This window comes from Cydia fagiglandana, chromosome 25, assembly GCF_963556715.1.
Source record: "Cydia fagiglandana chromosome 25, ilCydFagi1.1, whole genome shotgun sequence".
Taxonomy (NCBI): domain Eukaryota; kingdom Metazoa; phylum Arthropoda; class Insecta; order Lepidoptera; family Tortricidae; genus Cydia; species Cydia fagiglandana.
The window spans coordinates 3908610-3925900 of NC_085956.1; the positions used below are offsets into that span (position 1 = coordinate 3908610).

Below are 17291 nucleotides of genomic sequence, written 5' to 3' on the forward strand. Positions count from 1 at the left end.
TTATATCTATTGGGATGATCCAAACGAACTGGTTAGCCGTTTACAGCTTTTGGTCGCATCGCAGAGTGCCGGTAACACCTCCCATGCTAACGAGATAAACGCGATAGTTGAGGAACTGACTGAGGGTGGTATAATTTTAAAGTAAGAAACAGGATCCGAGGAAACAGACCCAGTTCTCCCGTTAGGAAACCTGTTCATCCGATCGGTTACCTGTTTTAAGTAGATCAGTTATCTGTTCATGTAGGCTAGGTACTCTATCTGATCTATATAAATATGGCTGAGGGTATCCTCCATTATTCACTTTCACAATGCCTCTTAACAAGTTTGGAGAACACTTGGGCAGCAGCAGCGCCAACCCAATGGTAAATGTTAGCGGTTTATTAAAATAAATTATTGATTAAGAAAAAAAAATATGACCTATTTATTTTAGCATAGAAACCCTTATCAGCTCTAACCACAAAATGGTTAGGTACCTTTTTTTAAAAAAAAAAATAGGTTATAAAAGTGAGATGATGTGCGCGCTCATACTTATATACAAACCAACCTTTGTTTGAACCATACGCACACATCGCGCACCATGTCATCCTCATATCATTGTGACTTTTGTAATGAAGATGTTTTATCAAACCGTCTCATAGCTCATTCGAGAACTAAACGTCACAAGTTACTGTGTACTCAAGAAAAATCTAAGGATTGCGCCGTATACATTGTGAATAGTGCCTTCAGATGTAGAATTGTGAGTTACCGAATTAATGGGAGCTCAAAAATATTGGATCCTAAAATGTACTTGTTACATATTAAAGATACGATAAAGAAAGTGATTGATATCGAATTAAAAATCCACAAACATGTAAAAGTGAACGTGGAACTATTTTGTACTTTTATGAAGACCAACCCTGAAGGGGAAATAATACGTGATTTGAAGTCATTTAATACTCAAAATGTGTCTCTACATATGGATGCTGTAGATTTCCCATCGTTCTATGAACATATCACTTTATGCATTTTAAAAAAGTGCGAAGATTTTCAAGAGCGTGACAGCGGGTGGTCGCTTGAAAAAATTGAGTTTATCGAAGTCAACATCAACAAATACCAACCGCTCAAAGGATCATCATACATACCCCTCCCGAAAGCAGTGCAAGTGAAAAAAGCGTGTGTTAATGTGAAAAATAGTGACAATAAGTGCTTTTTTTGGGCTGTTGTTAGCGCCCTATATCCCGTGGAAAAAAGTTGTGATCGACCCTCCTCCTACCCGCGCCATGAGGACGTTTTACAAACTAACGGTATAGAACTCCCGGTTTGCCATTTAGGTATCAAAAAGTTTGAAAAATTAAACAAGATCAGTGTAAATGTGTACGGTATTGACTCTAAGAAAAAGAATTCTAAGAAGGACGGCGGAGATTTGATAATTGTACCTTTAAGAATTTCGGAAGTATCTTATGAACGTTATGTGGATTTATTGTATTATGAGAAGGGGACATTGTCGCATTATTGTTGGATCAAGAACTTATCTCGCTTAGTGCGCTCGCAAATAACTCGATCTGAAAATAAAATTTGGCTGTGCCGCGGATGTCTACAACACTTCCCGAGTGAAAACAAACTTGAACTTCACAAGACGATTGGTTGTGGACATTCGCTAATAGAGCTACCTAAGGAAGGTGACAAGATCTTGCGCTTTCAAAACTTTAAAAATATGATGAAAGTACCATTCGTAATTTATGCTGACTTTGAGTCAATTTTAGTTCCCTTAGATAGAAACAGTGATACTACCGCTACTACTTATAACACCCACAAACACGTGCCGTGTAGTTTTTCTTATTATCTTCACTGCGATTTTGATAAGAAGCAATCAAAATTTGTTATTTATCGCGGTGAAGACTGTGTCGAGAGATTCATACAATGCATTTATGAAGACGCGGGGAGGATTATAGAAGTTTTGCAAAAAGTCATACCTATAAAGAATAATAGCCCGGATGATGGGGGTGTTGCCCCCAACATTTGCCACATTTGCAGTAAAATAATAGAAAAAGATGAGGTTCACGTGACTGATCATTGTCACTTGACAGGTGAAGTTAGGGGAAAAGCACATAACGCGTGTAATCTAAATTTTAAAATAGCAAAGTTTATACCGGTCATCTTCCATAATCTGAGTGGCTACGATTGCCATTTGTTCATTAAAGAATTGGCCAAGGCCGATGGAAACTTGGGTTGCATCCCCATCAACAAGGAAAACTACATTTCAATCGATAAGCGAATTGGTGATTACGCGTTAAGATTTATAGACTCGTATAAATTTATGTCGAGTAGCTTGGATAAATTAGTCAAAAACCTTTCACGCGAACAGTTCAAGATACTACCGAATTTCTTGCCGTCTCACGATCAAAGCGAACAAGACAAACATATGAAACTGTTAACACGCAAAGGGGTTTTCCCTTATGAGTATGTGAGCGACTGGGGCAAGTTAGAAGAAACTTCATTACCCAAGCCTTCCGCATTCTATAATAAACTCACCGACTCGCGCGTCTCCACTGAAGATTATCAACACGCGCAGAATGTATGGCGCGAATTCAACATAAAGTCTCTCGGAGAGTACGCTGATCTATACCTCAAAACAGATGTTTTGCTGTTAGCAGAAGTCTTTGAAAACTTTCGTCAGGTGTGTATAGATACTTACCAACTAGATCCTTGCCAATATGTCACAGCTCCAGGTTTGAGTTGGGATGCAATGTTAAAGCATACTAATGTATGTCTTGAATTGCTTACCGACTACGAAATTATTCAATTTATAAAGAAAGGTATTAGAGGTGGTCTTAGCCAGGCGTCTAATCGTTACGCTAAAGCTAATAATAAATTTATGGAAGACTATGACGTCAACCAGGATAGCAGTTTTATCATATATTTAGATATAAACAATCTTTACGGCGATGCTATGCGACGCCCACTCCCAATCAATAACTTCAGGTGGATGAGTGAAGAAGAGATTAAGCAATTTGATGTATTGTCACATGAGATAGATTCTGATATTGGATATATATTAGAAGTTGACTTAGAGTATCCATCCATATTACATGATTATCACAATGATTATCCTTTCTGTGCCGAAACAAAAATACCATTTGAGGGCAAAGTTAAAAAGTTATTACTTACTTTAGATAACAAATTCAACTACGTCATACACTGCGCTAACCTCAAACAGTGTATTGAAAAAGGTTTGATATGTAAGAAAATTCACAGAGTACTCACTTTCAATCAATCACCCTGGTTAAGATCATACATTGATTTGAATTCCCAAATGAGAACAGAGGCGAAAAACACTTTTGAAAAGGATTTTTTCAAACTGATGAATAACTCTATATTTGGAAAAACAATTGAAAATGTTGAAAAAAGGGTCGATGTTAAGTTGTGTACCCGTTGGAACAGTGTAAAAACAGAAAGAAAATGTAAATATGGCCTTGAACGTTATATTTCAAAACCAAACTTCCACAGCGCTTCTATTTTCTCCGAAGAGCTAGTGGCAGTGCAGTTAAAGAAATCTAGAATTGTCTATAACAAACCCATTTATGTTGGTTTTACCGTGCTAGAATTAAGTAAAACTTTAATGTACAATTTTCATTATGATTATATCCTACCTAAGTATGGTGAAAATGTGAGGCTGTTATACACAGACACCGATTCTTTTGTTTATGATATAAAAACAAAGAACTTTTATGAAGACATTAAGCCAGACTTACAAAGTAGATTTGACACTTCAGACCTTCCGGAAAATAATGTATATGGGTTACCACAGGTAAATAAAAAAGTCGTAGGCGTAATGAAAGATGAAAACAAAGGCATAATTGTGAGAGAATTTGTAGCATTAAGATCGAAAATGTATGCTTATGTATTAGACGAATACACCAAAGACAATAAAAGAAAGTGTATTAAAAAGAATAAAGGTGTTAGCGCTGCTGCTGTCAGGCGATTAAATTTTAATAAATATTACAAATGTTTAGATTTAAGCCAAAAACCGCTGTATGATGACTTGTATAACTTGATTAGTGATAAGCATAACGTGTTTACTCAAATTAAAAGAAAAAAAATTCTCTGTGGTAGAGATGAAAAGAGATTCATCTTAGATGACAGTATCAAAACCTTAGCATGGGGACATTATAAAATAAATAAATGCTAAAAAAAACTCTTACGCTTTTATTTTAATTATACACAACACACCCACTAACAGTCTACAAACACATAAGAGTTTCTTCGTTATTAGGGGATTTTTCACTTCCATGAAACATATGGCCCCTTCTTTCCATATGGTTGTTGTTTGTTTGCACGGGACTGCAAGAAATGTCCTAATTTGATATTTAACTAATATCTCCTGCAGGATCCCCTCCGCGTGGTAATCCGAGTGCAACGTCACTGCCGGATGCTCAGCTAGCTGCTCGTCCAGAATCTTTTTCAGCTCCTTCCGCGCCGCACACCATTTGTTAATGTCCATGTCAGGGGCGAGCGCCTCGACGCTCGAAATGAAGAGGATGTTATTTTCTGTTCCATCCCCTGCACGTTTATAGTTGTAGGTAATGCCATCGTTGTTGAACCATAATCTAACACATAATTTAATAGCGTAATCCATTTTTACTATTTATTTTAATTTAAACGTTCGCAGTGTTTGCTGGTCTATAAAATAATGAAGACAATAAATTGTTAAAACACACATCCGATGCAAATAGAGGAATAAGTGACCTAATTACGCAATTAGATAATAGCGAATAAAATATGCTGTAGTAACTGATAACAGAATAGGTCAAATCACTCCCACGCTATATTTGATTAAAACAAAGGTACACTTGAACGCAACAAAAACGGACCATCTGATATGGAAATAAGTATTCGAAGTTAATTATTTTATAATTGCCCGCGAGTACAGGAAAACCACAAAGATATCATAACACGGAACATGTACTGATAACAAAACAAGTGCAGAAATACATACCTACCAAACATATGAGTAAATACCTATAATTGAGGTAGTCGTCTTACATTTACCTTAATAAACAAACAATCTTGTATGGAAACATATATTCAAAGTGAGCTCTTTCAATTGCCCATGAGGTGAGGTACATCGCATGTGATACAGAACATCTATCGATGCAAAACAACCCCGGAAATGGCCCCAAAAGATATTTACCTAAAGTGCGCCAGAACCCCTATAAATACACTACTCTCATGGCCACAGACTAGCCGAGGCGTAGACGTGGCCTACGATGGAGCGAGCTCGCCCAGAAGGTGCCTGTTCACTCTTGATTTGAAAGTCATTAATTTTTTCTACTATAATTAGAAATTTTGAGAAAAATCATCGGTCTCGCAGAGTCTCATCCATTTTACCTGCTTCTACGAGTATGTCTAGAATCTGTGTTGTCTTAATAGATAATTATATTTTTTTAATTTTTTATTTTTGTCTGCAGAGGATGGCGGGCGCTGCCTCCCCGCATTCGCCGGCCGCAAGCTCGGCGAGATCTGCAATCGAGAGAACCAGTGCGAGGCGGGCCTAGTGTGCGAGGAGGTCGTCCCAGGTATCTTATCTTACCTTATCTTAGCTTATCTTATCTAACCTTATCTTATCTTAGCCTATTTCATATTCTTAAAACCAATGCGAGGTGCCTAGCGTGCGAGGAGGTCGACCCAGGTATTTTATCTTATCTTATCTTAACTTATCTTCTTAGGACCAGTGCGAGGCGGGGCTAGTGTGCGAGGAAGTCGTCCCAGGTATCTTATCATATCTTAACTTATCTTATCTTCTTAGAACCAGTGCGAGGCGGGGCTAGTTTGTGAGGAGATTGTCCCAGGTATCATATCTTATCTGATCTTATTTTTTCGTATTTTATCTTTACTTCCTCGTCTACAAGGTAATTCTGCAAGATGTGCAATTACAAGAACGAGTGCGAGGTGGGGCTAGAGTGTGCGAGGAGGTCATCCCAGATATCTTATCTTATCATAGGGATGGCGAAAACCATTAACCTGTCCTGTCCCACGACTCAAATCTGAGCCACAAAGGTTAGTGACCTTTCATACAAACAACATTTTTTTTGTATGAAAAGTCACTAACCTTTTGTGGCTCAGATTTCAGCCGTGGGACAGGACAGGTTAAACACTTTCTATAATAGAGTTATTTTACCTACTAAGTATATGTTTTTTGTCCAGGTGAAATGCACGTGTGCCGTCCACCAACTTCGGGCCGCAAGCAATACAATGAGGACTGTAACGCGTCAAGCGAGTGCGACATCACACGGGGACTGTGCTGCGTCATGCAACGGCGACACCGTCAGAAGGCGCGCAAGGTATGTGCGACAATGCGACACGGTGCGACAGATGCGTGATGAAGCGGTCACACCGTCAGAAGGCGCGCAAGGTATGTGCGACATTGCGACACGATGCGACAGATGCGACAGATACGTGATGAAGCGGTCACACCGTCAAAAGGCACGCAAGGTATGTGCGCAGATGCGACATCACGCGGGGACTGTGCTGCGTCATGCAACGGCGACACCGTCAAAAGGCACGCAAAATATGTGCGACATATTGCGACACGATGCGACAAGGGAGTGCGATATCACACGAGAACTGTGCTGCGTTATGCAACGGCGACACCGTCAGAAGGCAAGCAAGGTATGTGCGACATTGCGACAAGGTGCGACAGATGCGACATCACTGTGCTGCGTCATGCAACGGCGACAAGGTATTGTGCGTCATAATGTGACAATGCGACATGATGCGACAAGGGAGTGCGACATCACTTGTCTTTATAAAATAGCTTCTTTGATTGTGTATAAAATTATAAATAAATGTTTATCTAGTCTATACATCTAATACCATTAAACGAGCAATTCTTGTTAATTTAATATACCTATATATTTCGGGGATCTCGGAAACGGCTCTAACGATTTCGATGAAATTTGTTATATGGGGGTTTTCGGGGGTGATAAATCGATCTAGCTAGGTCCTATTTCTGAGAAAACGCTCGTTTGAGTTTTTATAGGTTTTCCGCGCAAAGCTCGGTCTCCCAGATATTAAATACAATATCAAACTTCTCAAGAAACGTGTAAAATATGACCCACTTTCGCCAAGCATATACCTAATTTATCATCTATCGAGTTGACATATCAAATAAAATCGGAAGTGGATATAATATAAGATAAGATAAGATTTATTGCTCCTTGTTTTATGTTCCTCGCTCAATCAAATGATATTTCTGACAGATAAAAATAACTTGTTATAAAATATGTGTGGGAGAAGCAATTCCTTATACGATAAATCTCATAGTCACTCGTCAACAGATACGACACGTCTATCTTGTAAACGAGAAAACTGACTTGTTACGAAAGACATAAGCGATAAAATTTTCATAAAATGTGATAAACTTCTAAATCTCATCATTCAGGGCAGAATAAACCCCTTAATCCCAATTTCAAAGAACACATACATTTTACTTTCCTCGTATTCGAAACGAAAAGTAGAGTGTTTAACTAAAGGCATCATTTCAGCCTCGGACTATCTCACTGCGTTCGAGCGCCAAACTGCCTCTGCCTCGGCAGAAATGAGTGCCTTTCAGCCCTTGGTTAACAATCTACTATTTCATCACACTTGCTCGGAAAAGATGTATTTACACGTAGGGCTTGCGGGCGGGAAATTGAAATTTTCGCCCTAGGGCGGAAAAAATCTTTTCCGAGCAAGTGTGATGAAAAACACTTATTTACACGTAGGGCTTGCGGGCGGGAAATTGAAATTTTCGCCCTAGGGCGGAAAAGTGTTTTATACAGAAGTTTGTTTTTATTAATTCTCCTTTTTTTCCTTACAAGTGTGATGAAAAACATTGTGTGTGCCACGGGCGGTAAAGAAATTCCGAACTCGTGAACATTTTAAGCCCTCGCTTCGCGTCGGGCTTAAAATTGACACTCGTTCGTAATTTCTTATTTCCCGCCCTTAATACACAATGTACTATTCAAACTCATCCAACAGAAATTATTAAATTCACGACGTCTCACGAAAAATTACAAACTCCGAATTGTTCTAATTCAATTTGCTCGGTTTCACCAAATATTTAATCTGAAATTTGAATATCATTGTCATTCGGGTGGCTTCCTTATTTAATCACGATTTCGTTATGATACTGGAAGCTTTTCTAGAGTGTTTTTAGGTTACGTCACATTTACAACCGGGTCTATCGCGAATTTATATTGTTTTTGACACACTTTTCGTAGGGTACACAAACTTATCAGCATATGAAGAGTCACGTGACTATTTCTTAGACTTTGTCTCTATTAACATAAGGTACAAAATAACTCTTCGCCTGAATGCAAGGTAACAGTTTTGAATGACTCACGGTTAGTTTCACTAGACTTATATCTGTCGGCGGCAGATCGTAATGTTCCTGAGTAATGTTTTGGCGATGGTCACATTAAACCAGTACCTATATAGGCAGGATAGGTTCGTTAGGTTGCTTCAGATGCCCGAAGGGCAAACTGCCCAGAAATAGGAGCCCCGCGTAGCGGGGCTCCGTCGACTCGGGGAACGAGTCAAAGATTTTCACGTTTCACGATATACCTCTATAGTTCGTTTTTTTTAGCATTAGAAAGAACTTGCAAGAAGGTAAGCGATCTTAACATGTCTTTTAATTGAAAAACGCTTTTTTAAAATCAAAAACCATTACTTATGAAAGCAGAAGAATATAAATAATCGTATTAGATTCATAATTGTTACATATTTGCCGTAACTTATTTTTAAAATGTGTTTTTCAATTAAAATACACATCAAGATTGTTTACCTAATTTCTAATGCTAAAAAAAACTAAGTATAGGAGTAGGAATTTCACGATATGCCTGATCTTACGATCGGCCGCCGACATATCGACCGGGACATGAACCGTGATTACCTTTTGCATTGTTTTCGAGCTCCCGATATTTCGACGCAGTTACACGCATCTTGTTCACGGATATGATAGCGGGTGGGTGTCAAAGTTGTGTAGACCGCACTCGGTCTACCTACCCTCATTCATGCGCGTCAAGAACAATACAAAAGCACAGAATAAATAATAGTACTAGGTACAGAAGACTCACTCTCTAACAAAACGCGTCTGTCACGATCAGCACAGATATGGCCGCTAGGTGGCGACAGCGCCACGCGCGGCTTATGGCAAACCCCAAAATTGGGGTCGAACGGATGTAGTTTTAGCTACCTGTAGCAAAGCCACGAAATCGCGGAGTGAGCCACGCCTGACAAAAGGTAATCACGGTGCATATCCCGGTCGATATAAGTCTAGTGAATGCAAAGTAATCTAATATTAATCTAATTGTTCCAGAGTTGCGGCTACTTCAAAGAGCCCCTCGTCTGCATCGGACCAGTAGCCACCGACCAGATCCGCGAGTTTGTGCAGCACACCGCCGGCGAGAAGCGCATCGGCGTCTACAGACTGCACTAAACGCCTCAGTATCGTGGAGTACGCAGCCAATCCAATTTGATACTTACAGCTCGGTGATAATGTTTAATTTGCTGTCATCATTATAGTAAGAGGCCATCGCGCACCCGTTGCGTACGCGCATAACACCCATTGCGTGCCCGTTGCATACGATTTCTACCTGGAAGCCATCATCTGTCTACAAAGTTGTATACTTCTATTATACAACGTACCAAATATAAACTACTTATAGTTGATACGTTGAAATTTTGATAGCGCGATTTAGGATTTGTTTTGAATATAACAGCGACATCTAGCGATTGATGTTGAAACTGAAATATGAAAATCTAATAAGAAGTGCTACTGAAAGTGTAACATTCAATCAAGTTTGAAATTGGCACTAATTTAAGTGATTTTAATTAAAAGTTTAAGTACAAAGTGGAGTTGAAGTTTCAATTGGATTGGACGTTTATTTTTTGGCTAGGAATGATGGTAATCTGAAATATGTTAGAAAAGCAATCATACCTAAAGGAAAACGCGGGATCTAATAAGGAATAAAAGAATTTGATTCTTATTTTATTTTTTATAGGCTGGGACTTTCTACTGCGTACTTCACGACACACAAATTGTGAATTTTATGTTTAAATTTTGAAGATGATGAAGAAATTTTAAGAGTTGTCTGTAATTTTGACCCGATTTTCGAACGACTCTTAACATTTTTGTTCGTAATTTTTGAAATAACGAGCATTAACAAAGACTACAATGTTCGAAATATGAAACAACGTTAAATTTTACAATTGAACCCTATTCTAAAAAGAAGGGTTACGTCATAATGAGCGTATTACAACTTTCGATTGATTAAAAACAAATGAAATAAAAGCTTTCCAAAATGGCCGCCGATTTAGCATCTTTTTATTTATTTTCGAAGCTTAGAGAAAATAAAATAAAAAGAGGTAGTGAGTGAGATATCAAAATAAAATTTTAGTTTATACATGTGTAGAATTAGATTAAATTATTAAATGTTTAATATTCTATTCTTATGAATGTCATAATTGCGTCTTTAGATTTTCATGTTTAAAATTACTGTTAAATTTTAAAGTTAGATATAAAATTAAATTAAGTCTTCAACGATTGAAACATATACATATCCTACTGGCTGAGGCATTTATATCTGATAGTACTAATATTGATGTTATAATATAAAATACATATCATATATCTAAAATAAGCTGCTCTTTAGAGTAAATGTAAAATAAACAGTTTTCGCTTATTTTTACTAATACCTAATTTAAATCATACTATGCTAGGTGCCTAGGTATATACATATCAATATTTGTTTTTAATATATAATAAAATTAGATAATAATCACATTTTAAAACATATCACGTTTTTTGAGTCCGTTAGTAGCCTAAGAGTACTGTAAAATGGTGTCTATTTTCAGATATTGTTGAGATTTGAAATGAACAAATATTTTTCTGCCAAACTTCTAGTTGCTGTTGAGGATATTAAATATCTTTTTTCGACCATTTTATTTTTATAAAAAATAATCTGGTTTGACTGGCCTAGTCACTGCGTGACGCACCTACCGTGCATCGCACCCATCGGTGGGTGCACCCATTTTGCGTGGCACACCATCGCTCGGTGCACCTATTGCGTTTCGCACCCATCGCGCAACGCACCCGTTGCGTACACCCATCGCGCATAGCACCCATTGCGTGCTCGTTGCATAAGTAATTCGTTAAGATACTCTGTTGAACTGTATTTATGATAACTTGTGTATTAAATATATTAATTATGTGTTAATTATATAAATTATGTCAGCAGTGTCGTTGTTATTTGGTCCCTTTGTATTTTCCAACTTTATTTAATAGGTATAAAACCATTAAAAATATTTTAGAAATTCAGTAAATATGAGACGTCATTTCTGCATTTTAATATTTATTACCAAAAATAAGGAATTTCCGATTAATTTAAAATAATTTAGAGTATTCATTGGAAATGACGAATATTCTTCGGACAATGCACTTAATTTAAATTAGCTATTTTTGTTATTATATCTAAGCCAGTTTCTTATTTAATAAAAGCGAAAGCAATGTTCTCTAAAGGGAAGATCTAATGAGAAAGTACATTTTTTTAAATAATTTATTAAATGACAATTATTATTTCAATTATTTAACAATTCTTAATATATGTATGTACATTATAATTGAATCTCAGGATGGTACAATTAGGTACATTAATTAAAACAAAATAAATCTGTATCTTAAAATACTTCACTGGAAACCTTACATAATAAAAATAACACGTATTTCCATTCTAATCTCCTGGCGTAGCCAAGATGATTAACGTCAATCGTTAACTCCAATCGAAAAAGTAAAAAAAAATGTTTCTTAATGATAAATTTAATGTAAACGGAAAATCATTTACTTTTCGACTGTTATTGACAATTGACTATCATACATATATTATACATTTCTGCCTTTGATTATGATGAACAAACTTCAATTAGGAAAGATATTAGGGTCAAATAATTCCATGGCCTTAAGGCTAAATAATACTAACTTAAAAAGAAAACATATTTCTACAGGTAAGTTCATTTATCGCTAAAAAAAGCTCCGAGCGTTTTTGGCCTTCAATGATGCTTGCAGCGTCCATAACCAATAAACATACAAGTTTCAATGCTCGAAGCTCGACACTGTAAACGTCAACACAATTTTGTAGGCTATTCATCCTTAATCGCTATTTTTAGTCCACTATCCAATTTTCATCGTAGCTAAATATATGTATCGTGTCAGTTATCTCATCCAAAGAACGGCGGTGGCGGTGGGGGTGGAGGGGGGTAGAAAGGCCTATAGCCTCCATAGTAGCCAGGGTAGCCGTAGCCGCCGTAGCCGTAGCCGTAACGCCGACCGAAGCCGATGACGCCGATACCGCCGCCGTAGCCACCGAAGCCGCCGATTATTTGGCTATGACACACCTGAAAGGATAAGTAAACTTGTAGTAAATATGCCTTTCACGATTATCATCAAACCGCGTAGCCAACATGCCAATCGCTTAAAGGCTTGCTACACGGTCGCCGACAAGCCCCCAGACTGCGTGGCCTTGGCCGGTCCCGGACCGTGTAGACAGTTGTTACCAACAAAATTTGACCAAAACTGACCAAGGACAGACCAAGGTCAGACGTTTAGAAGGCTTGTCGGCGACCGTGTAGCAAGCCTTTTACGCTTCATAGCGAACGAAACGCAACTGTCACTTGTTGCACTTTTATGGAAGAGTGAGAAAGACACAAAGCGTTTCGTTGTCGTATTACAAGCGATTGTCACCTTGGCTTAGCCAGCAGGAGGTGAAGGACTATCTGTCTTTCTATCACACTAATATGGAAAAGTGATAAAGAGAGTTTTCTGCAAACGAGTGTCTTATTGGCTAGCCCCTAGGGCTATGAAGCCATTTTATTTCTTAACCGTATTCGAACATTCAAATTTCTTTCCGTTTGCGGTATTTAGTTCCTCAAATTAGCAGTTCTAAAGGTACTCGCATTCCTAAATTATAACAGTTATATTATATTACGCAAAACCAAGCAAAATATATATTACGTATTTACCTTTCAGGTGATAACTATATAAGTGCATAAAGGAAACTTACGGAAATGTACACATACACATAGAATCACGACACGAGTTACAAATTAAGATCAAATACCACGTCATTTAAAACCACATCCCTACTTATGTACTTAATTAGAACACGTATATACGTAAGCAAACATGTATATGTATACATAAGCGCCATTAAAGGCCTATTTCCTTATTAATGAAGTCATCTGATAAATATATGTACAGTAAAAAAACCGGGTAAGTGCGAGTCGGACTCGCGCACGAAGGGTTCCGTGCCATAATGCAAAAAAAAACAAAAAAAAAAAGCAAAAAAAAAACGGTCACCCATCCAAGTACTGACCACTCCCGACGACGTTGCTTAACTTTGGTCAAAAATCACGTTTGTTGTATGGGAGCCCCATTTAAATCTTTATTTTATTCTGTTGTTAGTATTTGTTGTTATAGCGGCAACAGAAATACATCATCTGTGAAAATTTCAACTGTCTAGCTATCACGGTTCGTGAGATACAGCCTGGTGACAGACGGACGGACGGACGGACGGACGGACGGACAGCGAAGTCTTAGTAATAGGGTCCCGTTTTACCCTTTGGGTACGGAACCCTAAAAAATCTCTTTGTCAACGTATAGACCGCGGGCCAGGCGCAAATTTTGTCATTCATCGCCTCCCAGGCGAAAACTCGTATAGTGGTTAACGGCTATGTATAATGAACCCTCGTGGACGTGAGCTGCCGCTCCGTTGGTGGGTTGAGAAATAGGTCCGTCCTGTATAAGCGTCGGTTACACTACCAAACCATTTGTCAATGTTACGTCTTCATCAAAATTTGTTTGCAGAAAACGTTTGACACAACTGATCATCATTCCTTGATCCATACTTTTCTTATTAATATACTAGCGACCCGCCCCGGCTTTGCACAGGTTAACAAATTATACACCTAAACCTCAAGAATCAATCTATCGATAAGTGAAAACCGCGTGAAAATCTGTTCAGTAGTTTTTGAGATTATCGCGAACAAACACACAAACAGATATACGCGGCGGGGGATTTGCTTTGCTCAGTAAAAGACGTAATTCCATGCAGGTGTACTAGTCTTTTATATTTTTTTATTATTGGGAGCCCATAATGTCCCACTGCTGGGCAAAGGCCTCCCCCCACTTTTTCCAGTCTTTTCGATCCTGTGCAGTACCTGGCCATTCCTTTAAAAAGGTGTCTAACTCGTCTCGCCATCGCCGACGTGGTCTGCCAAATCCTCGTTTTGAGCGGGGCTGCCACTCTGTGGCGATCTTGTCCCACAGCTCACTCGGCATTCGGCAGACATGACCAGCCCAGTCCACTTACCACCAGGCCACTTTCCGCTTGGCCGCTTTCCGAGCTACGTCGACTATTTTTGTTTTGGAGCGCGGTGTGGTGTTCCGGATACGATCCATTAATTCCACACCTAATATGCTGCGCTCCATAGCTCGCTGGAGTGTAGTAAGTGGAAATCCGTGGTATCTGCCTACCCCTCCGGGAAATAGGCGTGATTATGTATGTATGTACTGAAGGGAAAACAGTCATCCTTTAGCTTGGTAAGGTCTACCTGTTTCTCTTTTCCCATTTCCTTGGTGAGGAAATGTATTTCCATGAGGAAGTTACATTTAGACTGGTAAAACTACGGAGTGAAGAGGAAATATATAATTTTAAGGCTGTGCTCAGAGTACAAATGCTCTAGTAGTAAAACATGCTAATGTGTTAATAAATATTGATTATTATATTACAACTGTTGCAGACTCTTTGGAGGCTTTATTCTTCTTTCTTATTATAAATTCAAATTTGTCTTAAAACAGAAACAGACATTAACATTATACTGGTTGCCCAGTAATTAATGGACATGTAACCTTCTAACCATTGACGGGGCACCTTAGGCTGGTCCAGAAAATGCACTTATAGGTCTAGTTTCGTGCTTTTCGAGATAATCGTAGTTTCTTACGTTCAAAAGCGCATTGTAATATGCATAAATTGAAGAGATTGATGGTTCGGATGGTGAAGATTCTAATTCTAGGTGGAGTTTTGATTATTAAGTTTTGTTTTCCGCAAATGGACAACCATTGTACGTAAGTACCTATTTTATGTGAAAAGGCAAAGAACCGCCACCCCCCCTCCTCCTCCACGAAACACAAGTTTTAAAAATAACATTTTTTTTATCTGGTTTGCCTTAAACAGTTTTTTGTTACAATTTCTTTAACTGCAATGGGCGTGTTCTCTTTCAGCTAATCGACAGTCATTTTCCGCTCCGCTTATGTACCCGCTGCTCCTCTCACTATAGCTGCCCTCTTAGGATTATTGCGACGTCGAGAGCGCAAACAAAATGGCTTCCACTGCACATTTGTATGCATTTATGCAACTGCAGCACTGCAGTTCTAGCTTACAATAATACATCGTGTTAGATTTAATTGTTGAACCAACAAATTGTTTTTAATCAGGCAGAGGATTTATCTTTTATTTATGTAAGGTTTACTCGGGTAATTCCGAATGTCGAAAACTGTCGGATAATTCCGAAATGAGACTTTTATTATGATGGAATTAAGGGTGATTTTCATCTGAATTTCGGAACTATCCGACATTCGGTATTACCCGAATACACCTTATACACCTTACCTATACTACACCTTATAAAACAAAGTTTGTCTGTTTGTGTGTATGTATGTTTCGCGATAAACTCAAAAACTACTGAACGGATTTTCATGCGGTTTTCACCTATCAATAGAGTGATGCTTGAGGAAGGTTTAGGTGTATAATTTGTTAACCCGTGCGAAGCCGGGGCGGGTCGCTAGTTATATAATAAATGAAAATATAAAGTGGTCTAAAGTCAGACCAAGAAAAGTCTGCAGCGGATTTGATAGCCCACGCAGTGCAAGTGTTATTTATACGTCATAATTTCATAGAAGTTTGACGTTTAAAATAACACTTGCACTGCGTGGGCTATCAAATCCGCTGCAGACTTTTCTTGGTCCGACTCTAGAAGGCCGTAAGTTTGAGTCTCTCCCGAGGAAACACAGTTTTATTTCATGTTCTATTTAATAATTTCATTTATTATCTTTCCGACTGCCTTAACAACGTTTTCCAAAGGTATATATTTTTTCTTTGCACATATTTTTTTTCTTTCCACCCAAAAACAATCGAAACACAATTTTGTCTTAGTAGTACTTACATTAGTTATTTGTTTCACAAGGAGGCAAAGTTGTTGTTTAACCGCTCGTGCTCATATTGATACCCGAGCAAGCGAAAGATTCCAAAATTTAACCACGAGCGTAGCGAGTGGTTCGAAAAATGGAATCTTGAGCGTTGCGAGGGTTTCAAAGCACGAGGGTTAAACAAAATTTGCCCCCGAGTGAAACACAAAATTGTTCACCACACCAACCCGAAGCAAATATTAAATGTAAAATATCGTACAAAATCAAACCAAATCAAATCCAAATGAATGTTATTAAATATTTATCATCCAAAATCATCATTTAAAAGTCAATTCTACCACAAAACAACTCAAAATTTTCATTTGATTACTTTACCTCACATGTGAATAAAATGCAACTTTGCTATCAGTTTTTGAAGTGCAAAGTAAGCCTTTCCGAACTGGTGTGGTGAAATTATTTTCCATCGTATTTTCACGGAAACATACGAACGTGTCTTGCTATTTCAGTGAGTCTCGGAACAAAAAGTATTGATCTTGACTGAACTAGCATGTCAAATACGAACGTTTCCGAGAAAATACGATGAATAACAATTATTGCACTACATCAGTGGTACACAATAAATTGATAAACATAATAGAGAAGCACTTACTTCCAAAATCACCAAAACTGCCAACAACAACAATATCCTTCCAACGGCCATTTTGAAAACGATTTGAATTTAGAACCAAGCGCGAACGTCGTTTGTTTCCCGATAACGCAAACTTGACTTTATATGAAGTATTTGTCAAAATCCATTTGCAGCTTATATCTATGAATCGAGACTTTATAAGAAGGCAGTAAGGTTTAGTTTTCTATGGATTTCGGTTTTGTAAGTGCAAATAAGGAGGTATTTTGTCGTGATGTCGCCGTGTGCCTGCTACACTGCCACATCTCAAAAAACCGTTTTTTCGAGAAATCGCGTTTCAAAGTTTTGAGAGTATAGTTCAGGGTGTTTAATAGGATCTTACTCCTTTAGTTTTAGGTCTATGAATTTAAAATTTAGCTTTTTTTACTCGGAATGATATAACCCTCC

At 38.1% G+C, this 17291-nt stretch overlaps 2 protein-coding genes across 2 annotated transcripts in view; one reads left to right on the forward strand and one right to left on the reverse strand.

The window, feature by feature from the left end:
* LOC134677089 (ITG-like peptide) overlaps positions 1-11255 on the forward strand; it is a 70377-nt gene extending 59122 nt beyond the window's left edge. The window contains exons 4-6 of the mRNA XM_063535539.1: positions 5448-5555; positions 6184-6320; positions 9338-11255. Coding sequence (XP_063391609.1) covers positions 5448-5555; positions 6184-6320; positions 9338-9457 — 365 coding nt within the window. The 3' untranslated portion in view covers positions 9458-11255. The remainder of the gene's footprint in view (positions 1-5447; positions 5556-6183; positions 6321-9337) is intronic.
* Positions 11256-12189: 934 nt separating this feature from the next.
* LOC134677123 (chorion class A protein L11-like) lies at positions 12190-16980 on the reverse strand. Its single transcript, XM_063535580.1, has 2 exons — positions 16869-16980; positions 12190-12411 (listed from the first exon to the last, which is right to left on the reverse strand). Exons 1-2 carry the CDS (start codon positions 16917-16919, stop codon positions 12235-12237), a joined length of 228 nt encoding a protein of 75 aa, XP_063391650.1. The 5' UTR covers positions 16920-16980; the 3' UTR covers positions 12190-12234.
* Positions 16981-17291: the final 311 nt, after the last annotated feature.